The 27,657-nt window shown below is 31.5% G+C and overlaps 2 protein-coding genes across 2 annotated transcripts; both read right to left on the bottom strand.

The window, feature by feature from the left end:
• Positions 1-355: 355 nt before the first annotated feature.
• Positions 356-7,018, bottom strand: LOC132736560 (uncharacterized). The gene is made up of 8 exons (XM_060723711.1): positions 6,679-7,018; positions 5,755-5,866; positions 5,030-5,113; positions 3,723-3,816; positions 3,131-3,230; positions 2,499-2,579; positions 2,281-2,318; positions 356-1,616 (listed from the first exon to the last, which is right to left on the bottom strand). The coding sequence occupies exons 1-8, from the start codon at positions 6,704-6,706 to the stop codon at positions 1,341-1,343; spliced, it is 813 nt and encodes a 270-aa protein (XP_060579694.1). The 5' UTR covers positions 6,707-7,018; the 3' UTR covers positions 356-1,340.
• Positions 7,019-14,405: 7,387 nt separating this feature from the next.
• Positions 14,406-27,428, bottom strand: LOC132736558 (uncharacterized). Its single transcript, XM_060723709.1, has 7 exons — positions 27,134-27,428; positions 25,487-25,574; positions 23,209-23,284; positions 22,875-22,986; positions 17,359-19,731; positions 16,108-16,248; positions 14,406-15,201 (listed from the first exon to the last, which is right to left on the bottom strand). The coding sequence occupies exons 1-7, from the start codon at positions 27,414-27,416 to the stop codon at positions 14,993-14,995; spliced, it is 3,282 nt and encodes a 1,093-aa protein (XP_060579692.1). The 5' UTR covers positions 27,417-27,428; the 3' UTR covers positions 14,406-14,992.
• Between the last annotated feature and the right edge of the window lie 229 nt (positions 27,429-27,657).

The raw sequence follows: 27,657 nt of genomic DNA, 5'->3' as shown, positions 1-27,657 counted from the left end.
GCAGTATTACACAAGGTAATTCTAAACGATTGTATTATTACGGAAAATGAAATTCTGATAACATTGCAATCTGTATCGCATTTTGTTATTCTTTCAACGTCAAATATTCAATAAGTAATCGCTTGTGTCCAAACTGTATTTATAATACCAATACATGTACATTCGGTCTGTTTAAATACATTAAAAACTTCTCTCATGCTACGAGTATCAGTACAGTCATTTTATTTATTACAAAGCTGCATTATTTTATACAGAAAAATATCGTTGTGTAGTTTTATTCGTAAATTACATGTATGTATTTATTTATGTAATTATTGAAAAGGATGAAGGATGGAACATAGGACAAAAGATCATGGACTTCTATTATTTTATTAGTATTTATTAAATACCTTCTATTTTTAAAGTACCAAAACTATTTTACAACCGTCTCTTTTTTGAGCATTGTAACTTTCCAACTTTACTGGTGGAGTAAGACCTTAGCGAGCGAGTGAGGATCCACCGGCATGCCTTAAGCTATCTCTTTGATGTGTCCTGTGCTTGCATTTTCTAGCCCTTGAATAACATGGTATTTAATTACGAATGTGCAGATATCTGCTGATGTGAGTAATATTGCACAATTATACAAAATGATTTGCTCCCAAGTAAAGTCAACTGGCAACATGTATGCAGTCATACAATTTATGTTTAACAATGAAAGTTTTTAACGTCTGTAACCGTATATGTTTTCGCTTGACAATTATGCTAAATGCAAATATGACTAAGATTAATGTTTTCTGTTATTTTGATTGAATAAAGTAAAGAAGCTTTGCTTTGTCATATCTATTATTGATAACATTGAATTGTTCAGAACAACTTATTTTCTAAATTGTGTTATTTTTCTTTTGTATTCGCTTTTATGTTCTCTTCAGTATTTAGAAAAGGCCGATAAATCTTTATTATTAATACCTTTATTTATATGTTTTATCTACGTTTTCAACAGAATTAGATACAAAAATTAAAATAATAAACACAAGAAATATTGGACCCACCCCATAAAAAGTAAAAAAATTAAATAAAAATAGATAACAAAATAACATGATAAATAAAATTTCGAAAACAGATCTCAAAAACAAATTATGTCATCTACCTTAATATACAAGCAGCATGTTATTCAAATATCAACAACAGCTTGGATACAATATAAAAAACAAGTTTTTATTCATCTTAAAAGACTCCTATCTAAAAAAAGGACCGAAATGCCAAAAGTAGAACCAACCTTTTTTTTGTTTTATTAAAATAATAGTAATTATTCAAAGTAGAAGACATATGTCAGCATAAAGATAAAAACATTATTATATTCATCACTTTTTAGAGCTTCTTGACTGAGCTTCTTTGAAGTCAATTTTTCTAGTTTCCATTCTGTTTACTTTTGTTTCAAGTACTTCGACCTTTTTGCACAGCGTTTCTACGGTGTCGTTAAGTTTATTAACAACTTTGAGTTGCTCTTTGAGTCCACTCATCTCTTTGAATAGCTCCTTGACCCAATCCGGAATATCCTCCTCTCCTAATTCAGCACTAGTTTCTACTTGCTGTTTACCTGAATCATCTACTCGGGCTGGGGTAACACTAACTGCATGCTGAAATAATATGGTATCTTCATTAAAATTGATAACTTAACTGCATTTATAATGAAAAGTTAAGGCTAATGGTAATGAAGATGAACTTGAAGTATGTAATATTTATATCAAGTAGTTTATCAAGTTACACAGAACTGAATACTGTTGATTTTTCTATGACAATAATAAGTATAAACATCTTTGGATATTTTATATTATTCATATAACCTTTGCGTTTTTATTCTTTTTCTTATTTACCTTTTTAATCTAAAGCTTACACTATTTGTAAAAGACATACCCACACAAAATATGACAAATACATGTTACAATTTCACGAACTTCTTGTTTAATTAACATTTGCATTTTTTATTTTGACAGTGAAATATATAGATTAACACGCCCCCAAAAAGAAAGAAAGAAAGAAATAATAACATAAAATGTACATACATTTTTTTGTAGTCTAATTAAAAATGAAAATAGAATTGTTTTATTTGCGCTTAAAAAGCAGGTAAAACGAAAATTTATGAATACGTTTATTCCAGCATTGTATACATAAAATATTCCATCAAATTACAAATAGATAAAAATAAAAAAAGTAAATAAAAGAAACAAAACCAAAGAAAAACCCCAAAACAAATCAAAACCAAAAGCAATATACGAGAAATAATAAAGAAACGATACTTACATCAATGGTTTGCTGTTGAGATATTTTAGTGAACATTTCTGAAATTGCAATACAAATGATATTAAATATATTAGAGGGAAATTGAATTAAACTCTTTAATCGACCATAAGATTAAGAAAACAATATAATTGTACCACTATTGAATTTAAAATTGTTTCATAGATAAAGTTCTAGACCCTTTCAATAGAAACATCGATGTTAAATAAAAAGAAACCAACCTTTACAGAGTGTTTCAAAGGCTTTTTCAACGTTGATATTTTCTTTTGCGGAGGTCTCTACATAGTCCATGTTGTTTATTACTGAGATTAGAAATGCATGATTTTATAAAAAAAGTCAAAAAATACAATCATAAACATCTCTTTTTTGTTCAAAAAAGTAAAAAAAAAATATGGTCACTTGTCAGTCCCTTATTTCTTTAAATTCTTTAAAGATGCCTATTTCTTTGTTCTCAGGGCTTACGGTGCTAACGGACCGTCTAAGCATTTCATTCACTGTTAATGGTTGCGACATATAGAATATATAGAGTTGTAACAAAGGTTATCCTCTTTCAGTATAATTGAAAATACTTGCAGTATATAGCAATCAATAAGAAGGAAAGAAATTTGACATTGAGTTTTAAAGCAAAACCATAATCCCCCTCCCTATACTACAAAAATAACTTATCCACACATGAACAAACCTTACGTACTTCTAAATAATTTATTTTTCATCTTTGTTTACGTTAACGCAAAATATTTGTCATATACTTTCATACATTTTTTCTTGCTTTTTTTAAACCACCAAAAGATTTCATCGCTTTACAACTTTATCTTTCCAACTATGAACAATGGGGAAAAGAAAATGGTCTTACGTGCAAGTGACTTGGCCTCTTGTTCTGTGACACATCTTTTCGAAGTAAGATCACATTTATTTCCAACAAGCAATTTCTCCACATCATCAGAGCCATATTTCTGTAAGAAAATGGATAAACATATGTATTTCTCCTTACAAGAAATACTTATTTGTACGGAACAAATAGTTTCTATATAATTAAAATTTAACGTAAAAGTTAAAACTTAATTGTGTACAGATTCAACGGAATGGGAAATGAGAGAAATGCAAGGTCCAGAATCATTTGTACTCACTTATGTTAGCTTATTCTTTAAAATTTATTTTTTAAAGAAGATTGGTAAACATAAGCAAATTTTCTATCCACGATTAGCATATATTCCATCTTCAATGAAACATTTCATAAGGTATTTAAAATATTGAGACAAAAATAAAAATGAACCATTTGGATAAGCTGATGAAATACTTTCTGACAAAAAAAAAATGAAACCGTTCTAAAAACTGGGTTGTCAGTTACATGATGAAAAATGATATTTTGTTCTAGAACAATTAAATATTTGTTATAGTATTCGAATTATATCATCAATAAATTATTAGTAATAGCATATATATACCTCAATATCAGTCACCCAACTTTCAACTCTTCTAAAAGTGGACCGATCTGTGACGTCAAAAACAATTATCACACCCTGTGTCCCTCGGTAGTAACTGTAAAATATATTATTAATATATAATACAAATATAAACATGTTAAAAAAGAAGAATATCTCGGTAAACGCTTACACATTTATATAATATCTCGGTAAACGCTTACAAATGTATAGTATATGTTGGGTAAATGCTAACAGATTATCTCCGCAAACGCTTATGTATGTAGTGTCCTATAACCTTTTTTCTATTTTAAGTGACGGTGATCTTGACCCGAGTCGTCCAAGAAGCAATGATCTCAACCTAGGTCTTCATATAACTTTGTGTTATACCAAGTTTGATAACAATACCTCAATGCTTACTCTAGTTATTGTCTTAGAACCTTTTTTCTATTTTAAGTGCCGGTGCCGGGCAACCAAACACAATTAAGACCTGGATTTTCATTATAAGCTTTCTATATACCAGGATTGACTACATTATCTTAATACTTATTCATGTAATTTTCCGGAAACAATTTTTCTTTTTTCAATAACATTGTCATTGTTATTTGCTTAATCTACCTTCTCTCGAAAAAACATTTTGTACTGTATTATGAACAATTTATTGTAAATATGTATTTCACTTTACCTATATTGTAATAATGGCTATACAGTATACGTATACTTTATGCAGCTTTAAGGAACTCAACTGAGGTTCAAAAGCTTAAAACCATAACATTTCAATTTCTTACAAAGATCAGTGAGACACTTTAAACCATAACATTCCAATTTCTTACAAAGATCAATGAGACACTTAAAACCATAACATTCCATTATCTTACAACGATCACCTGAGACACGTAAAACCATAACATTCTAATATCTTACAACGATCACCTGGGACACTTTAAAACAAAACATAAATAAAAGATAGCTAAGAGTTATACCAATGATCTGAAATTTTGCACACAAGTTATTGGACTCAACCTACATCAAATGGAACATTAATGTTGAATATTATTTCAAGTCTCGTCATGTCAAAAACCCTCAGTGTAGACCCTTTAAAGCCAAATAAAATATTGAATTCAATTGCATTGTAATTATCTGTTCTGTGTGACATGTGATTGTGCTTAGATAGCGGAAACAAAAAAACATCTACATTTGAATGGCTTTCAAAAACATTTAATGACATTATTGTTATATCCAGAACAATGATAGTTGTTTGTCAACCTAACAGTACATAAAATTTAAATATATGTGACATAGTTATGTTGTCTACGGTGGATGCAACTTACCTAGTGGTAATAGTTCGGAACCTCTCTTGACCGGCTGTGTCCCAAATTTGTAGTTTAACTGTTTTACCATGAAGCTCTATAGTTCTGAATAAGTAATGCTTTGATTGTTAGCATACAAAAATAAACGCTATGCCAAAAAGATAATTGTCAAAGTTTGGCAATACCGTTGTAGACAATTGTAATAAATGTTTGATTTTATACATGTTTTAATGGGACTGGTGTTAAGTTTAGAATATTTTACATGATTATACGAAAAGGCTATGGTGTTTAATATGTTAAAACTTAGTATCTAGAAAATATATCTATTGAAGTGCCATAATGCTAAAAAAATCAATGTCAAATTGAGCTGAATTGACTATATATTTCAAGAGATTGACTTATATATATGTAATAGTAATTGAGCAACAGTTGATATCGTAAAATGTTCAGGTTAAAATATAATCTATCTTAAAATACAAATAAAATGCCCTACTGAATTCCCGATCGATCTTTATAGAAATTTTCTTCGACCAGGTGGATTATTTATCATTCATGTGAAGTAGATTGTAAAATTGAAAGAATTTGCAAAATGTACACTGATTTTGACTTTTTCTTTCGTGTTCACTTACTATATACATTTAGATGAACATAATATATCATTAAGCATCCATTTAAACATGAATCATCATTAAAAGTTTTATATTTGTAGATATATATCTTATAAGTATCGAACAAAAATATATTACTTCACACGGAAGTCCACACCTATGGTGGCAATGTAGGAGTCACTGAAAGTATCATCAGCGTATCTCAGTAGCAGAGCTGATTTCCCCGTGTTCTCATCACCAATTACCAAAACTGTAACGAAACAATAAAGTTGTGAATCAACCATTACTTGTCATAAAATATTGCAAACAAAGTTTCCATATAAGCGCGATAAGCCAATGTGACAATGCAAATAATTGTAAGTAATAGTCGTACCTCCGTGTAACCGGTTATACACGGTGAACATGTAGGTGCCAAGTGGTTAAAGCGTCTTCATACCGAAAGATCCTTTCAATTAAGTTTTAGCTTGGTAACGTTTTCTGAATACACAGGTTGGTACTTTTTACTTTGCTTACTTTGCAGGGAGCGGGCAAAAGAAAACAAGCTACATTGTAAAGTTAATAAATGAAAATCATGTAAACTTTATATAACAGTCTTCTTCTATAAATGATATAAGCTATATACAAAGTGGTCCTGAATTACATACCAACAGATCAATATTAAAATCAATGTACTTCATTATTATTGACCTTAATGTTATACATTACTTTTATACTAAAATCAAAAATATACACACGCTAATTGGTATAGATTTTTTAAATCAAAGTTCAATACATTCGTTTTGTAAATATTGACTTTAGCGACAGGTGTAAACCATTTAAAACACTAGTATAAATAAACACTATACAAACATAAAGCTTTAAAACATCCAATGTGGTTACTGCATATACTTCATACATATACATCTATTTAAAACAAAAACTTTCAAATTTCCCCATTTTCACAGTATCACTTAATTAAAATACAATGTATTAATGAACACATAACAAAAGTGTATCCATTGTATTTAATAACTATACAGGTTTCATGTTGCTTTAGACAAAATATAAACTAAAATACACTACTTTTGAATAGTAAATCGTAATCCGCCATATCTCCGAAGGTCTTTTTTTAAAGTCCAAGTTAACTGTGATTAAACTCCTATTGCTCTATTTTAGCTAAAGCTTTATCTATATTACTGCTTTTAATTTACATGTATGTACATACAATCGATGGCCGTTCTAATATCCGATAATCGATATAGTACCACTTAATATGCTTGAATGCGTAAAATCTATTTTTAGATATTGTTAACGGGTAGTACGGAAGAAAGATCTATATTTATAACACTCATTGTACGCGTAATGTATGCAATTTTTATTTTCAAATATAAGAAGAATAAAAAAGCAAACACCACCCCAGCCCCCGCGAAAAAATAAATAGAAAGAAAAAAAGAAAGGAAACAACAAAAAACAAACTATTATATTATTTTCACACAAATATCATTTGGGTAAACGTTATTTTGCAATACATTTTTTCTTTAAATATCAACTTTTAAATACTGGTTTATTACTTATTCTTTTAAATAACAAATTACCAGTTTTTTTAAATAAAAATGTTTTAATGTCGATGTCAAAAAAGGTACTAAGCACTAATATATATATGCATAAAATTAGTTATGCAAACTACTTAGCTTGACATTATTCCAAGAGGCTTGCATTTAGTCAAGCTACACAAACACAAGGTGATAGGTCTTTGTTTATAGTTTGTAATGGAAAACCTAGCCCGGGTCTAGCCTCAGAGAATACAGTCAAGGTGACCATACCCACGGCCTTTTGTTTCAAGTACGTCCATCTTTTTGCACAGCGTTTCTACAGTGTCGTTATCCTTACTAACTACTTTAAGTTGCTCTTTGAGTCCACTCATCTCTTTGAATAGCTCCTTGATCCAATCCGGAATACCCGCCCCCCCTCCTAATTCAGCACTTGTTTCTACTTGCTGTTTACTTGAATCATCTACTCGGTTTGGGGTAATACTAACTGCATGCTGAAATAATATGGTATCTTCATTAAAATTGACAATTTAAAGATCCTGTATGTTTTGTGATTTATATTAGTACTGTGTGTTGCAAAAAATATATATGTTTATAATTATGCAAATAAAACAATTTCCAAACATCGAAGAATATGTAAAATGTGTACTGCAAATATTTGTGCACATTATATTTAATCAACAAATTACATGCATTCATTTCTTATTGGAAAATTTGACTTACAATTTATAGAAAATACATTTCTAAATACCTCCCTTTTTTACATGAAATGTTAAATTTGGTAATATCTTTATAAATAATGCTTATTGGAACTTACAATATTGACAAATCTTAATTTGAGCATTATATTCATGAGATAAAACCATGAAAAAAATGTGTTACAGGATCTTTAACTGCATTTATAATGAAAAGTTAAGGATAATGTAAATAAATATGAACTTGAAGTATGCATATATTTATATCAAGTAGTTTATCAAGTTACACAGAAATGAATACTGTTGACTTTTCTATGACAAGAATAAATATAAACATCTTTGGATATTTTATATTATTTATATAATCTTTGCGTTTTTATTCTTTTTCTTATTTTCCTTTTTAATCTAAAGCTTAAATTATATTGTCCATTCGTTAAAGACACAGAGCCACAAAATACGACAAATAAATCTTACAAGTTCACAAATTTCTTGTTTAACATTTGCATTTTTTGACAGTGAAATATAAAAATTAACATGCCACTCCCACCCCTCCCAAAAAAATGAAAGAAAGAAAGAAATAATCATAACAATAACAAAAAATGTAAATAATAATAATAGAAATAAAAATATTGTCCATATTGTCTTTGTTACTGTAACTAAAGGCTAAGACATATACTCGTGCATATAACACACTGAATCTCATTTGGTTCATATTAAACGTTAACTCATTTTCTAGGTTAATAGGAACTCCATTGAGGTCTAAAGGCATATAAACATATTTTTTAAATCTTAATTTATTTTTAAATCTATTTTCAAGTCAAGCACTTAAAAGCGCTTTTGATTTTTGGGCTATCGTTCATAATGACAATGGTTATTCTGGAAAATCACGATGAGCTAAATTATTGGATGTGTCTTAAACCAATTAGTACACAAATCTCGGGAAACCATTTTCAGTCCTTCTCAGTGAAGTCCCATTAAAGTAAGACAAAACAAAGAGGCCAATTGTTTTACAATTCACATACTTTGGGTGTACAGACTGAACCTGTTTGAGATTATTATGCTTCGGCGTCCGAAGCGCAACGTCCCTTATGGAAATAAATCAGATTTTGTGAAAGGGCGACAGCAACATCTCGAGCCTTTTAGTCGGTCATAATAAAAGCCTATCATTCCGATCGGTATGAGGGTGCTTGATTATTAATTAACAAGATTGCATTTGTAAAAAATGCCATGCCACCGCATAAATACAACACTAAATAGTAATGTATGAACACAATTTATTTTGTTTCTATACAGATTGCCATAATGCATAGATCACTTACCTATATGTTATTATCAGATTAGTACCTTCAGACAATAAGATTTTTAATTTTTTACTTAATGACATAGTGACTGAAAATCAATGATCCCCAGGGGGGGGGGGGCAATTTTGACCCCAGGGCTTTAATTTGAATAATCTTGCTAGAGGTTCACTACACAATGTTTAAAGCAAAATGTCTCATCTCTAGCCTTTGTCAATTCAAGAAGATGATTTTTTAAAGTTTTTACTATATACATGTAAGGAAAACCTATGTCCTGTTTTTGTTTGGGGTCCCCCTGGACTCCTTGCCGTTGGTTCTTGTTGCTGGGTCATGTGGGGGTTGCGTTCATTGAACGCCGCCTTTCCTTGTTGATCTTGTTTATCATATTCTATGACCCCCGGGGCGGGGCTAGTTTTGACAGTAGAGGCAAAATTTGAACAACTTTGGTGGAGTACCTATAGATGATATCATATACCAAATATCAAAGCTCTAAGCCTTGTACCTTCAGACAATAGGCTTTTTTAATTTTTAACTATATGTACATAGTGACCCCCGGGGGTGGAGCCAATTTTGACCCCAGGGCTATAATTTGTACAATCTTGCTAAAGGTTCACTACACAATGTTTCATGCAAAATATCTAACCTCTAGCCTTTGTGAATTTAGAGAAGATAATTTTTTAAGTTTTTACAATATACATATAAGAAAAACCTATGACCCCCGGGGTGGGGCTGACTTTGACACTAGAGGCAAACTTTGAACAACTTTGGTAGAGTACCTATAGATAATAACACATACCAAATATCAAACCTCTAAGCCTGGTACCTTCAGACAAGAAGGTATTTTAAGTTTTTACTATATGTAGATATAGGGAAAATCAATGACCCCGGGGCGGGGCCAATTTTTACCCCAGGGCTATAATTTGAACAATCTTGCTAAAGGTTCACTACACAATGTTTCATGCAAAATATCTAACCTCTAGCCTTTGTGAATTTAGAGAAGATGATTTTTTAAGTTTTTACAATATACATATAAGAAAAACCTATGACCCCCCGGGACGGGGCTGACTTTGACACTAGAGGCAAACTTTGAATAACTTTGGTAGAGTACCTATAGATAATAACACATACCAAATATCAAACCTCTAAGCCTGGTACCTTCAGACAAGAAGGTATTTTAAGTTTTTACTATATGTACATATAGTGAAAATCAATGACTCCGGGTTGGGGCCAATTTTGTCCCCAGGGCTATAATTTGAACAATCTTGGTAGAGGTCTACCAGACAATGCCTTGTGCAAAATATCTAAGCTATAGGCCCTTTGGGTCTTTACAAGAGGATTTTTTTAATTTATTCTTGTAATTACTTTTGGTTGCCATGGCAACCAGATTTCTGCATGGAAAGAAATTCTTTGAACAACTTTGGAAGCCTTTCACCCAAGGATCAATCTGGCCAAGTTCGGTTTAAATTGGACTAGTGGTTTTTCACAAGAAGATTTTTTAAGTACACTATATAATCTATATAACACACAAACAAACAAACACACACACACACACACACACACACACACACACACACACACACACACACACACACACACACACACACACACACACACACACACACACACACACACACACATACGGGTCTATATTACAGAACGAGGTATCTGATTCTGTGACATCATTAAGGGGTACCCTATTTGTAGTGAAGATAATGAATAGAAAATTTTCACACAATATCCCATATGCATATAGGTTGTGAATATCATTTACAATTGTAAAAATAACAAAGACTTGTAGTTGTTAACTTTCTACTAACATGAAGAGGTATGCATAATAATGAGGGTATGTCCAAATATGGTGAGCTCACACAGTGGCATATAGGTGCATTTCTAGGTATGCATAATAATTGTGTGGAAAATCCGAGGTACACATTACTGTAACAACATTTTAAAGGAAATAACAGCCTTTTTTTTCACCAGTCTCAACAATATTTCAGTCATATCTTGGAGAGTTACAACAGTACTAAACTCCCATCCATGGCAGCAAACTACCAAAGCATTTCACAGGAATCAAACCCATTACTACCATCAGAAATTCCTATTTCTAACATTTGCCAGAGTAAAGTTACTTAAAATTTGGGTTGCAAGTTACTTGATCAGCGAGCAAATGTAATGTAGTTTATTCACTTGTAATCATTTTAGGTGTCCATAGTCATATGATCTTTTTACATCGAGGATAAACATTCAACTTCAAAATTCCATTAGATGAATAAAAAGGAAATTTTGCAAGATACAAACAAGTCTGGATTTTTTTGAGAATTTAATATTGAAATCTAGGAAATAAAACATAAATGTTTAACTTTAACTTTCTTACTACAAACAATATTTCAGTTGTCACCTTATTCAACAAAAAATATAATCAAATGGCCTATATCAATTACATTATACTCAATCAGGAGCTTGTATTTCAACTTCCAAATATATCACCTTTACATAAATGATAATAATGAACATTTTCTGTGTATTAATTTGCACCCTTACCACTTCCCCAAGAAACTATTGTGAACGCAGACATGCAAATAATTCGAAGTTAATGACCATATTATAGGGGCTCATTTCAAAGAACTGAAAAAGTAAAAGAAATGGATAAACATACGCAAAGAGAAATAACAATTATGTCTCTCTTCCAAACAATAACTTAGCTAAACATAAAATATACCTTGAAGAGAATTTTCTGTCCTTTATATATTTATAAAAATATTTTTGTTAAAGAAATAAAATGTTTATCTTGATTATAAGTCCCCAAATCTACAAGCATGATATAATTAAATCACAACAGTAATTCTTATGTGACCTGACCAAATGGATATATATAATCAAATAAATAAAGGGTTATTGCTTTCACTCTAAATATTCAATTAAATGATACAAAAGTGACAAATCTTCCTCTTGAAAACTAACTCTCAAACCTTTAATCACAAGCATTACCCACTCTTGAAAGAGCAAAATACAATTAGCCGTATGTGCTTATATCTTTTTAAGAATAAAACAAACAGTTTCAATTTATTTCTAACAATGAACCCATAACAATAACCTACATTGTAACTTAAAACTGCAAAATACAATAACATAGGTATTACTATTTACAAACATCATACATTAAATGCATCTAGATCATTAATAGAAATATAGCTATGGAAATATTCACATAATTGACAGTTACATTAAGGTTGAGGCCATATTAAAAATCATTATAAATGTCCGTTATCTTACAAGTGTTTTATGTCAAAATATCCTTCTGAAGACTATGAAAAATAATTGAACCCCAGAAAGGGGCAGAACATGATTAATATTACTTTTGCAGATGCCCATCAGTCAATGTCATATGTTTATTAAATAGGCCTTTTGGTTTGGGACATTCAAGAGGATTTATTTTTTTCTCCAGTATAAATGTATATGATAGAAAATGACCATTGGTGCTGGGCTTATCTTAATACAAAGCAATTATTTAAATTTTGTTGAGATCCATCTTTTTGTTCATGCAAAATGTCTAAATTTTGGCTTTCTATTTGCAGAGAAGATATATAAATGTGTTTCCATGTAAAATAAGTGAACCCAAGGGAAGGACTAATTTTAACATAGGAATTGATTAATATAATTTTACAAGATGTAATCTCTTCATTTTTTTCAGTTTTACCATTGTTAATTCTATATACTACATGACCCCTTGGACAGGGCAGTTTTTTACCTAGGAGCCTATTTAATTTAACTTTTGCAGAAGCCATCTAGGATTATGATCCTTAATCTGGGCCTGCTTGTTTCAAAGAAGACCCTTTCAGGAGTCTGCAAAACTTAAGTGTACTTATGACATGGCCAGTTCATGATAAATTTACCTTTACAACTAAATGAAAAAGTGATTTGATATTGGCCCTGTTACCGATCCAAGGACAGTCATTTCGGCCCAAAGCTGAATGTACAGAGCAAATAAGATTGTTCAAGGACAAATAATTGGATCAATATAAAAAAGCACTAATTTATTGAATAACTGCCTACAACTAACTTTAACCTCTTTAAAATATGTTCACATAAAGAAATAAAAAAAACACTAAATTTTAGTCAGTGGTTCAGTATCATTTTCTGGCCTTGTCTTATTAGCCAATCAAATGACTTGAAATGTGGGATTTATATCTCTTTTTGCATATGGTAGGTTTTCTGTAATAAATTGTTAGTTATTCAATAAATTACTTAATTGATTGAAATGAGCAAACAAATTTAAAGAGAAGGAATGAATATAAAGCAATCTGCTAAGTTAAATAATGCATAATAGATTTACTAAATTTGTCAATTCAATAATTCAAAAACAAATTACTGACAAACATCCTACTTAGGAATTTAAAGTTTAACATTTGAAAATCTGTCAAAAAGAGGTACCTTAATAGTTTTCGATACATATGACAATTTCAATAACAAAATTAATTACACAAGTGAGACGGATTTTATGATATATCTAACATGTCATAATAACAAAGTACTGAATACAAATCAAATTGACCTTGACCCTTGACTTCTTGACCTTTAAAGCAAAAGGAATGTGGTTATAATTTCAACAATTTAATAAATAAATGCAATAAATCAAGTTATAATTTCACCAGAAAAAAAAAAACATGCAAAGATAGGTTTACCTGAAAAATAGTAAATCATCGACATGAAAAGAATGTTTGTCATACACTAATGAATTACAATTATCTCATAAAGATTAAAAACTTTCTTAAACAAATGGCAAAGCTGAAACATGTCAAAGGTTTATCTAGTTAATTGTGACCTTGATCTTTAAACCATTGGCCTACACTACTTCTCAATGAACGTATTTACACATACAAATGCTTCTAAAACATAATAATGCATAAACTTAAGTTTATGCTATGATTAAGTCCTGTTAAAGACGTTTTCGGGAGTTTTCATAAAGACATATAGGCAAAATGAAAACTTTTCAATAGAATTTCTTATCCAGAAGTAAAAACAAGAATTAATTTACGCATGTATAAGTTATCTGCCCTTAAATTGACCTCAAATAAGTAGAAATTGTGATTCAGGGGCAGATAACTCAAAAACGATAACGGTGACCCTTAAAATGTTTCTGTTACAACATGCCAAGTTTAAAAAAATTCTATTGAACAATTTTCGTTTTGCCTATATGTCTATTTGAAAACTCCCAAAAACACCCTTAAGTTATTTGCTCTATGTAGAGTCATATCAAATATTGCTGTTTTTTTTCTTTATAATCTCTTGTAGGGACAAGCTTGTAAAAAGTAAATTCCCACTACAATATTGTTGAAAATATGAGCTATTTTCAGATAATATCAACTTCTGCTAACATTCACTAACTAGATACAGCTGATGTTTAGACAAGATAACTTCCTCTAACACATTTTTCTTGGCCAGCTCAATGTGCAAGAATGCTTATTATTTAGTTAGAAGATTAAATTAGTTACCTAAAATGTTTCAATTGTAGATATTCAATTGTTTTTAAAATCACTTCTTTGGATTCCACAGTTAACTGGATAACTTACAGTTAATTGTAAAAGAAGAACTGTGTAACACATCTACTTAACACATTACTCAATCCAAACACAGATGCAGTCAGTAATGGTGTATTCTCTACCACTAACAAGGATACATTATTCAACATTTAGAATGATGGAGTTTGCATTAGTCTTATCTAAGTTACCAATTCATTGATATATGTTGAGAACCCTCTATGATGTATGGAGCAGTGAATGTCATTAACTTGCAAGGCTGAAAATAAGGGAGTAACCAAACTAACTTCTAACCAAGAAGCTAGATCAATGAAATTTCAGACTTTTTTCAGCTTCCTCTTTTCTAAAGTTATCCAGTTGTGAATTGTGTTTTTAACTTTTTTCCAATCCAGTGATTTCAGGCACGGATATTTATGAATAACATTAATGCATTCATGTTGTTTCAGTTCTCGCCTAAGAGTAATATTGGCCTGAAAGAGACTTCTAAGTGTTTTTGTCTGCTCCTCTGTCAACCTCTGAATCTTTCCTATAATATAAGGAAAAAAATCTTTCAGTATGTTTTGTGATTGATATTGTACCTGTGTATATACCATTCTTCAAAGATATTATACATGTATATAATTATGCAAATAAACCAAGTTTCTATTTAAAAAAAATATGGACTGCAAATATTTGTGCACATTATACGTAATCTATGAATTATATACATTCATTTCCTATTGGAAACTTTGACTTGGAATTAATAGAAAATTAATTTCTAATTACCTCTCTTTATTTGCATGAAATGTCAAATTCAGTCATATCTTTATAAATTAAGCTTATTGAAACTTAAAATATTGACAAATCATAATTTGAGCATCATATTAATGAAATAAAACCATAAGAAAATTGTGTTACAGGATCTTTAAATATGAATTTCTGATTCTTTTCAAACAGTTTTGCTATGATATAAAAATCAAACAACAAAGAACTCAGACCTAGGATTTGATATGGTTAAAAATTATGAAAGATCACAAAATTATCACTTATTCTCCCATTCTCTAGGTATTCAACTGTATAAACAACTGTGAACAACATGAAATTTACCATCAAAATGGCCTTTCACCACAATACTTTACGAACACTCCTCATAAAACATAAGGCTAAAAGTGGACCGAATTACTCTCATTACTGATTATTTCAGCTTTAATATATGTATGGCAACTAAATCACAAATGGCAACACCTGTATTTAGTATAAAATATGAGAGAGAAAGCTATTTTAGTTTTTTTGTAGCCAGAAGACTACTAATGCATTTCCCAGGGATCGAACCCAGAAAAACGAGAAAAGTCACTGGATTAGAAGTTATCAACTTAAAACACTTGATTGGTAATGAGTAAATAAAATTATGTCAAGTGTACGTATTCTTGCATATGATTTTGTAGAAGCCTACCTCTGACTGCTTCTTCATTCGGTTTCAAGATTTCGGTTTCATTCGGTTTCAAGATTTCGGTTTCATTCGGTTTCAAGATGCTAGCCTCACAATCATCATCATTACCTGTGTCACTGTCTGAGTCACTGGTAAGTTCAGTATCTATTAAAGGAGAAAGTATCTGATGAAATTCTGGATTTAAAACCATTTTTACCATAAAAAAAAATAAAAAAATAAAAATTATTTGACATTTAGCATTCATAACAAACTAATGAGACATTTAATAGCTATTTATTAACAAGGGGCGTTCATTAAATTGTATCACTCATGCGCCTCCGGAAGTTTTTCATGCATATATTTAGTTTTTTATTAAAAAAAAGAGCTGAAAATCAATTTATGCATGTAAACAATATGAAGAAAAAGTATTGAGAACATGTTAAATTTAATGCAATATGCAGTAACTTTCAACATTTTTAAATAAATAGTGACTTTAAAATTAAAATTAATTTCAGAAGTATTATTTTATTAATATACTTAAAAAATATGTTTCTGAGAGCTAATGTGCCTTTAAACCTTCCACAAGACTTAAGAGGCCTTTGCCTAAATCATAACAATGCTGCTGCTCAAAAGTGGGTGCTGGTTTAGAAGTTCCTAGGAAAGAAAAAATTAGTACAACCTCCCCACCCGTCTTATTCCCCAGACCTTTATTATATGTCCCTGTGATTTTCTCTTGTTTTCCTTATTGAAGAAAACTATCTGGACGTCAACATGAGTCTCAAAGTGCGTTAGATAGTGCAATTTTCCAGTGCCTACAGGGTGTGCCTAAAGACCCGTACTTTTCTGCCTTCACAGAGTGGATTTCTAGGCCAGAAAATGTATTTCTGTTAAGGGCGAATACTTTGGAGGGTTAAAGTAAATAGTATATGACTGTGCCCCATAACGCAGTTTAGAGAATCGTAATGACAAATTTAAATGAATGTCTCTTGTAATCACAACTGATGAAAGCTTACAACTTATTTGAACCACACTGGAACTAACTAGTACTTGTGTCATATGACGAAACATGGTTGTGACCCATGTAGGACTAAAACTCGCAATCCCTGGGTTGAGAGGCAGACACCTAACCACTAGGCTATCTCTCCATTTAATCCACAATTTTATAATTCCTCTTGATATTCAATCCTAATGATGATTAAAAACTGACAATGGCCATGACTATAAACAACAAAAACAAGTGTAAGTAGTCCACCTTTAAATCTTAAATAGTTTTACCTGATTCAACTGTTATCTCATCTAAAGTCTTCCCTCTATACTGAGCAATGGTTCCATTATCAAAAGCACTCAGTAGCCTTCCCATTTTAACAACTTGTATTGTCTCCTGTGGAAGTCTGTAGAATGAGCGATGAATATCAATGTCATGGCCCATAAACTCAGCCATAGTTTCTAAATCATGTCTACTCAAGTTCAAGACCTGTGAAACGGTAGCTATGTGCTTCCTTAGTTTCGTGCTTGTAATATTTTCTGCTTTACATAAATTTGCTTCTTTAGCATATTTCCGTAGAACATCAGTACTTCTAATTGGCTCCTTTGAATTGAAATTGGACCTAGGAAATAAATACAGGTTCTCTGGATGTATTCCAGCCATTTCCCTGTGCTGTAACAATAGGTCAATATTGCTTTCTATTTCAGATGTGAGTAAGACTGGTACAGTACGTCCTTTCTTCCCTCTTATTTCAATTCGGGAAAATGTTGCACATAACATTTTCTCAACAGGTGTGAGATATTCTTCCACTTCTTGGAGATTAGAAGACTTATTCCTCCTAGAAACATAGGCTTCTACTGTAACTCTTTGGGTTTCACCCCCTCTACGTCTGTTGAAAAGCACTAGGCGTGCTAGAGTAACCTGGTTAAGAGTATCGTATGCCGATTTGGAAAATTTCTTCTGTAGTGTTTCAACACTAGAATTCCTCAAATTCTGTAGGTATCCTTGAAGTTTCATAATATCCTCAGTCAGAGGCAGGATTTGTGCTTTGTTCATTTTGTTTGATTTCAGTGTTTGTAATGCACAACTGGACACTTCATCTGTCCATTCATTTTCAATTAAATTCAGAAAATCATCTGCCTGTTTACCATAAATTGAATCTCCTGAAATAAGGGAAGCTGACTTCTTAATTCTTGCACATTTCTTGAGTAAGTGTCCTATTTTTATAGCAAGTGAAGGATTGCCATACCCGTTTGTGCTATCATCATACTTGCATAGTGCTCTGGTAGCTGGTACTACCACTTCTGAAAATTTTGCTGGAGATATTAGGTCACTTAGAAACTGAATTTTTGGGTCTATCTTTCTAGCAGTAATAAGGAGTCTACCTAGCTCTCGCATCTTTTGACTAATGTATGTACTTAAGTGTTTAAGGTGCCCATGTTTTTGAAATAATTTTTCTCCAATAGCCAAAATCAGACTATCATTTCGCACAGCCATGGTAACTTCATCATACAGCATGTTCTTTATAACTTTTTCTTTCATTCCTGCACTAATTTTCTTCGAAACTGGTAACAAAAGAGAAGCTGATGATTGTACTTGTCTATTTACTTGAGTATCCTTTTTAAATGGACATGTTTTCTTATGCCTCCACAAAGTGTCTTTCAAAAAAAAGGCCAAACAATCTTCACAAGGCAGGTAATCAGATGGACAATGTTCATCTCCCTCTTTTCTTGACCATGTAATCAAAGTACCATTTCCGTTTTTCAAAACATCCATGTTATGTTTATAGTCACCAGCATTTCTAAGCTTAAGGAGGGAGTCTGCTCTAATTTTTGATTTTTTAGGCAGATTTCTAATTCTAACAACTTCATTTTCATTTTTATGGCGACGTAAGAGGTGTTTAGTTAAATTAGTAAAACTCTCCTCACAGTACACACAGACATGCAACTTATCCCAAACTCTCTTTCCTTTTTCATTTCGGCTTGGTTGCAATTTCACATTGTCATATTGATTACTTAATGCATTTGCATGCTGTGTCTGTCTTCCAGAGCTTTCTGTTGGGGATACAACTTCACATTGATTACTCTTCTTCATCTTTTTAATTCCTAAACAATCACTTTCAAGCTTTCTTTTATTTTGCAGCATTGGAAGTGGCTTTAAAAATGGTATGATATCCGAGTTGTCATCAGAGTCTGAAACGTAATCATCTTCAGATATATACTTAGCATCTGATTCTGTGCACCAATAATCAGGGTCTTTAACGCTGTCATCATCATTGATTTCAGTATCAAGTGTCTCTTGTTCAGTTTCACTGTCAATCCAATCCTTTTCACAATCTAATTCATTGGCTCCCTGTTCTTCACATTCAGTATTGCCAACCAGTTGTTCTACACAAGAATTGTCAACAAGTTGATCTACACCATCAGCATTGTCAACCTTATGTTCTCCATAATCAATATTGTCAACTAGATGTTCTCCACTATCAGTGATAGTGTCAGTCTGTATTTTTACATGATGTGGATAAATGTCTGCTTGCTCCTTAAAATTACTAGTATCAATGTCAGCCTGTTGTTCTGCTAAAACTTGATCATCCTCATCATACTCATTATCACAATCATGATCAATCTCAGTTCTCTCTGTGAACCTAACGCTATGTCTGTCATCTGAAAAGTGGCAATTCATATCTTTGAACAAACAGAGGTATTTTTTAACAAACAGAGGTACTTAAAAGACAATTAGCACAATGAATGTTAAAAAAACACTTCTCTTCAGTAAACTTAAAACATACATTATGAGGTTTTACCTTAGAATATGATTCACATTTTACTAAGACAAATTTGGTTTTTAGATAAGTTTATAATCAATTACTTTGATATCATTAATTTTCGCGCTGGTCTAAGTTTTTGCGCCTCTCGCGCTGGTCAATGCGCAAATTTAAAGCTACCGCGAAAAAAAATCAACAATCTTCTATAGATACACTTAATAGCACTTAAAAAATTGAAATGTGTGAAAAATAGACCGCACGAATCTCCTAAAATTCTATTTTGAGCGAAATTTGTACTGCACGAAAATTTATGATTTCAAAGTATGCCTATTTATGAAATATTTACGAGCTGACATCTCAACAACATCATCAGGTCGCTGCACAATTCTTCTTTTTGAGCAGATTCAATTTATCAAATCAATGTAAGTAATTGTTAAAATCATAAGTGAAACTGACATAACTAAGCAACCATTTATTTCCCAAAATCAAATTGATGTAAAAACAATCATTTTGTCTTTTGAAATCAACTCATTGTCACAAGACCCTTGGTATGCTTGATTAGTTTAATTATTTCAATCAAATTTGACTGCGGGTGAGTACACCACAACTTTATTTAGGGCTGTCATTGAATATCGCAATATTGATATATCATCAATATTCATCATCCGATACAATATCGATACACTATTTTAAATATCGGTACAATCTAAAATTTATTTCCTTCTGTCATGTGAATATACCTCTCTATTTTGAAGATAAGAGAAGTCACTTATTTCCAGTTTTTTTTCTTGAACTTTAAATTTAAATTTCAGATGTGAGTGACGCAAACAAACAGAAAAACAAACTTTCTGTTAGTTTGTAGTATTTGTAATGTCTAAAACAAGCAAGCATAACACCATTAACACAATTTATAACACATATTTAAATGTTTTTTCATTGTATCTACTGTTAAAGTTTATATATTGATATATCATCGATATTTGTCTCAAGATATATCAATACAAAATTTTCAATCAATGACAGCCCTAATGTATTATTCAAAAATGCTTTAGGTGTCATATGACACAATTACAGTCTTAGTAACGGCTCTTCAAAATAATAAACCGACCAAAACTCCTCTTTTTTCAGGAACCAAAAAAGTCATTCAACCGGAAACCCACCAAATATGAGCAAGTACTTGAGGTATCAATCAATCCTGTAAAATTTCACTTAAATTGCATAAGTAGTATAAGAGAAGTAATCTTGACAAACTTTAAAAAGGAAAAATCATCAAAGTGCCATAATTCTGACAAAAATCATTGAACTAAAAAATGAAGACAATCCATTAATAAATGACAATTTTAGCAATATTCAATTATTTGACCTTGTCAGTCAAGTCGAATCATCCAACATGTAGGTTGGTCCACAAGTGTTCTTTTGTCCAAGTTTAAAATCAAATCCATAAATAAATGACAAAGTTAATATGGCAATTTAAGGTTATATCTAGAAATGTGTTCATAGGACACAGATGCCCCCACTTTGCCCTTGTCAGTCTAGGGACGGACAGCGTAAAAGATAGACAAGGGCAAATCTAAATGCATATTTCATTGTAAGTACCTGTGCTGGTCTCTAAATGGATAACAAAAGAATTATGGTACTTTCAAAATATGAAAGCTTAAAAAAAGGAACTTGACAATATATCAACCTTGTTACAGCTGGATTGATTCTTTTGCTCAGTGGTCTAGAGCATAATGTTACTTCACTTGTAACTTGCAAGCTTGAGGTCAAAAGTGGGAATCCAAGCCAAGGAGGTATTTTTCTGATGCATTTCCATCTTTCTTTTAAGAACAAAGAAGCAAACCCTCAGGTGCACAACTACACATTCTGACCAACATTTCTGTTTATTGACTCTAGGCAGATACTTTTGGGCTATGTGCGACACACGTTGAAAATTGCAAATTTTTACTAAGTCAAGGGCAATAACTCTTAATACTGAATAAATCCACAAGCAAACCTCCACAACTATACATGCTGACCAACATTCCTGAAAAGTTTCATGACTCTACGTCAAATACTTTTTGAGTTACGTCGACACAACATGAGAACGGACAGACAGACTCATGGACGGACAAGGGCAAATCTAAGAGCACCCCCCCCCCTAGAGTGGGGGCATAAAAAGGTCAAGGTCATGTCAAAATTATCCAACATGTCGGTTTGGTAACAGGTTTTGTTTTGTTTTGGTATGAACCAAATCTATGAATTTAATACAAAGTTACATCCGATTATAGCCAAAAATAGTGAAAATTCAGTAATTCAACCTTCAAGGTCAAGGACATACATGAGTCAAGGTCAAATCTAGTTTGATATACATGAAGGTCTTGTCCTTAAGAATGTTGTGTGTAAATATGAAGATAACTTAAAAACTAATAGCTAGTTACAGCAAAATAACACATGTTCAGTCTTTTTGTTGCCATAGCAACAAGAATTTTGAACATAGGAAGAAAACAAAAAGACGTGCATAATCTCCATACTGCCATCTACCCATATTTCAAGTTTCATAAAAAAGTGTTCAGTACTTATTGAGTAATGGCTGGATCCAGTTTTTGTGGACGGACTGACTGACTGATGGACTGACAGAGGGTAAACCTATAGTCCCCTCCGGTTAAACTGGTAGGAGACTTAAAAGGCTTGGGGAAAGAACTTGATGGGGACGGATAGTTCACCCAGCTTTGTACAAAGCTTGTGCAAACCTAATGAGGTACATAGATAGATATGTTCACCACAAATACTTATCTGACAAGTTACATACATACAGAGGTAACTGCAAAAAAAACCTGTAAACTTTGTACAAACATAATGTGGTTCCAAACTCATATTTATATTTTAGGCAAAGCCCCCCATGCATACACTACGGCAATAACCAAATTGCATGTAGACATTTTCATATTTATAAATACTAGATGCCCGACTTGACATCACAAAAGCTCAAACAGATTGCCTCTAGGTGTCTAGCCAAGTAATTTTGCATTTTAGAAATAGGGTTTATATTATTATATAACTTACCAAGTTCAACAGGATATTTCCATTTAAACAGTCTTCTCCCAGCTGAGAATACCTCATCATGTTGAAGGCAATGTGCTTTTGAAAATTTGGTTTTGTTTTGAAAAAGGAACACCTGCAAAAAATAATGAATGCAGTTTTACCAACAAAATGTTATAAAGAAATGAAAATGCAAATTATTAACTGCAAAAGGTTATGTATTAAAAACATAGACTAGATTCACTCAAGAACTTATCTAAAGAAAGGACCAATGTTTCCTGAACTGAACAACATTCTATCATAAAATGATATTGATATACTTTTATATTGCAGCTGTATAAAAAGTTCAAACACTTACCTCTCCAAACCTATTGGCTTGAAGTATAATCTCATGTGGAGCAGCATTTTTTACAATAATATCATTGGTTCTCGCACTGAAAAATGAAAGATAAGCACTTAACATATCTCAACAAATTAAAGTTTTCAATGAAAGTAATTAATACCCTGTCATAGATATAATGCAACCATTAGATAACCAAGCCAAATATAAGATATATTGCTAAATTTGAATTTAAAAGGAAACAGATGTATTTCTGATTTGATATTTCCACATTAGGAAAATTTAAACAAAAGGAACAAAAGTTCATAATTTGACATTGACAGTCAAATGTAATTTGTGGTCAAGGACATTCACATATACCTCACCTTCTCAAACTAATTACTTGTGTTGTTTTGTCCAAATGTGAGACAAATTTGTCCCTGGGTAACAAAGTTACAGTGATATTAGCAAAATTCAACTTTGACCTTGACAATCAAGATTATTTGAAGGATCAAGATCATTTATATATTTCTCTACATGTTAAATCAATTAAAAATTTTGTTTATGTAAGTATGAATAAAATCTGTCCATTACTAACATTTTAGCAAATTCCAGATTTTGACCTTGACAGTGCAGATCATTTGAAGGTCTATCTGATAGTTAACAACAAATACATGTCAATCATTTCTAAGGGTTGTTTTGTCCAAGCATGAATCAAAAATCAGTTCATTAAATTCAAAATTACAGGGACTGAGTTTAGGGCAAAGACAATTGCTAACTTCACGTTAATTTTTGAAACTTTGCCATAAGTGACGAAAAAATTTCTAGCTGCTTTAAATTTCACTCTAAAATATCCAGTGTTTGTCACACTCTATGTGGTAAAAATGCTATGTAATTTTAACACAATATTGATGTAAATTTTGCTAAATGCAGTAACTGTAATTTTTCCTATGGTGCCTTTTAATTGGCTTTTAACTTTTGATAATTAATTTAATAAAGTGTATGTATGATAATTTGAAGAAACTGACTGCTGACAACTATAAAGATTTTACTTCCGTTATTTCTCCATAATGCTAACAGTTTGTTGTTTGTTTTTTTTGCATAAGAAATCAATACCAATAGCAAAGGTAATTTTCACATCATATAAAATTCTCATGTAACAAAATGTTTGTTATCAAATATGATAAGTTAGGTGATAAACGTATTTTTGTGTAAATCCCAGCCAATTCCTGAGTCAAGTAAAACTTTAAGTTCTGATAAGTCATGTTTAAGAAATAAATTGTCAATAAGATTATATTTAAAATTTCTATTCATGTCATACAAATGTGTTGAAACACTTCCAAGCACTGAAAATGACTTTTTCTCTGTATATACAAATGTACATGTATGAACTTCTGATTAGATTTTGGTCATAGACATACTGCAATTTTTTTAAATGATTTGGACATTATATATAGATTTTATGGTAAAACCAAATATTGATCACACAGGGTCTAAAACTGTGTCACAAATTATTGTTTGCAAAAAATCAAGATACTATGAAAAACTAACATTCCTGTGTGAATTTCACCAAAATCCCTTGAGTGGATTTTGTGTTCAAGTGCAGTCAAATATTGATCATCAAGAGCACATAACTCTTCCAAAAGTTATTCAAGTGGAAAACCAACATACCATGTAAAATAAGGCTTGATGACAGGCATTCCTTTGAAGCAGGAAATACCCCAGAAGTTTGGGAGATGAAGCACAGACAAGGACATTTTATTTTAAAAAAATGATCAATAAGAGCCCAAAACTTAGATAGTAGAAAAAAAAACATGCACAACTGGACCTGATGACAAACATTCTGGTTAAGTTTCAAAGAAATCCCCTTGGATTTGGAGATGAAGTGAATTCATTGGAGGGTAAGACGGACTGACAGATAGTGTGAAATCTAAATGTTATCCTTAGGAGGCATAAAAAGTATGTGTCATGCTAGCTGAAAGGATAAATAGAATCTATTCTTTGAATGCATTCAAGTGGAGAATATGATGACCTTGTAACAAATTAGTGGTCTGATGTAAAACTCTAAAATATCCTTTATTTTCAAAGGCTTATACTTGTAATTAAATTGAAAATCATTTCAATCTATCAACTTTTCTTGAAGAGTTAACATCAAAAACAAGTTTTTTTTCCAGAGATATTACTCCAAGAAGACAATCAATAGAGGTCTGCAGGTCCATTTGAAGTCAGCTTTTATAAATCTACATATGCTTATTGTGTTGACCAAAATCTTTAGTTTTTTAAGCAGCAGCCAATATCAACTGAACAATTTACTCACCTTCCAAGTGCCATCACAGTGGAACACATCGCAAACACATCACTCTCCTCCTTTTCATTCATCACAATTACAGCACCAAAAAAATCCGCTGCAAGAAATAATTATAATGTTAAGTACCGTATAAGTACTTTTTTCTGCGGGAACTTTATTTCTGCTATTTCTGCTGTTTAAAACGACACCGCAGATTTAAAAACCGCAGAAAATTAAGCCTTTCGCTATGTCTACATGTATGTCGGAATATGTCAACTACCTGTATTGTATAATAACATTACCATATCAGCTTTTGTAGATGGGAATTTTTCTTTATGTATCCGTCATGAAATAAAATATTAGAAAAAAAAGTTCATTACTTGTTCTTTTTGTATGATTTTCGATCATCCTAAGCTTGGATTATTTTAAAATAAAACTATTATATAGTTTGACGGGTGCAATAAACATACCCTTTTGTATTTGTACAATATATTGTGTCTATGTGCGATTTTACCATTTTTTATTTTTCACACTTCATATTTATACACATGCAGTATTTCAATTAATTGTTGTCATTGCATGTTGTTGATTTTTGTTTATTAACGTTTATATACCGATACATGGTGATTACGATGAAAACACATTATAAGTCATCTGCATGTTTACCGGAAGTAATGTACGTGTTACATCAACAAATCTTGAAATGTTGTCTGTTTGTATCGGTTAATTCTGTAAAAACGCAGTAATAAAAAGCATCAATGTGAGAGTGATGGCACCGCAGAAATAAGATATGCAGAAATTTAAAACCCCTTATTTTAACCAAAATCGCAGAATATTAAGCCCGCAGAAATAAGTACTTATACGGTATATCTTGACATCACCAAAAGATGTTTTATCAATGAGGTATCAAGATGAAATTTCATCAATTCTTTTGGAGTTCTAATAGAACAATATAACCTATTTTTTTCAAATTAAATATATGAACCCAATACTTACAATGGTGATTAAATACTGGCTATAATACAGATAGCATATGAAGTGATAGAATCACAAGTGCAGAGTATGAGTAATTAAACCATTGCCAACTGCATGACTCATTCACTTTTAAAATGTAGGTCAATATTTTTTGCCTTCTACAAGAAATCAACAGATGGTCTACATGCTCTTACAGGCTGTCTTTACTGTTAAGCATCCTATCCACTGTCTTTTTGTTTCTAAAGCAATTTCTGTGTATTTTTAGGCTGTTTCTTCCTTTGTATTATTGTATTTACATGTACTTGCTTACAAATGCCACTTTTCCTATACATGTATTAAAGGATGGTGTATGCTAAGTTGACAATAAAAGATAACATCCTATGTGTAGTCACAATAGATATGACTATTCACACATATTTCCTGGTTATTGATAATATATTATATATAATTACTTTCACCTTTTCCATTTCATATGTTCTGACAATTATCAATTTAATACCTCAAAAATGCATTAAAAAGTAGACTCATTAGCTCAATGGAAACTGTATTTTGGCTGTCATGGCCTTGGTTTAACTTTGACTTTAGACTTATGGCATTTTTATCCCATGCTATATGTATGCTTAAGTGTCTGTTTGTAAGACCTTGAATTGGCATGGGTCTAAGATTAATTGTCAGCTAACTCTTAATTGTCAGATTGCTTACCCGTACTCCCATGATCATTTTCAGCTTCCTCTATTTCATTTCCAGGATCACTGCTGGTTTGCTCTTGTTCAACTTGCTCTTGATTTCTGTAAAGGTCATTGTCAGATCCCTCTTCAATACGATCAGTATCAATGGCAACTCCCTCTTCTACACTGTAAGAATCACTGTCAACTTGCTTCTGTGCACTATAAGGATTAATTTCTGATCCCTTTTGCAGACTTCCAGGAATAATGTCATATTTCTCGTCTATACTACCAATATCATAGTCGGCATGCACTTGCATACAATCTTTTATATAAACACAATCACTGTCAAACTGCTTTTGTATACGATCATGCTTATTGACATTTGACTGTTTTACACTACAAGGCTCATTGTCAGCTTGCTCTTGAATACTTATAGGTTTAATGTCATATATTTCTTGAGCATGACCAGGAGCTTTGTCAGCTTGCTCTTGAACATTACCATGATCACTATTAGATTGTTCTTGTATACTTCCAGGATCACTGTGAGATTGTTCTTGT

This window comes from Ruditapes philippinarum, unplaced genomic scaffold (assembly GCF_026571515.1).
Source record: "Ruditapes philippinarum isolate M1 unplaced genomic scaffold, ASM2657151v2 ctg2657_1_1_1_1, whole genome shotgun sequence".
Lineage (NCBI taxonomy): Eukaryota > Metazoa > Mollusca > Bivalvia > Venerida > Veneridae > Ruditapes > Ruditapes philippinarum.
Note: the sequence above shows the minus strand (reverse complement) of the source record. Positions and strands in the feature narration are given on the sequence as shown.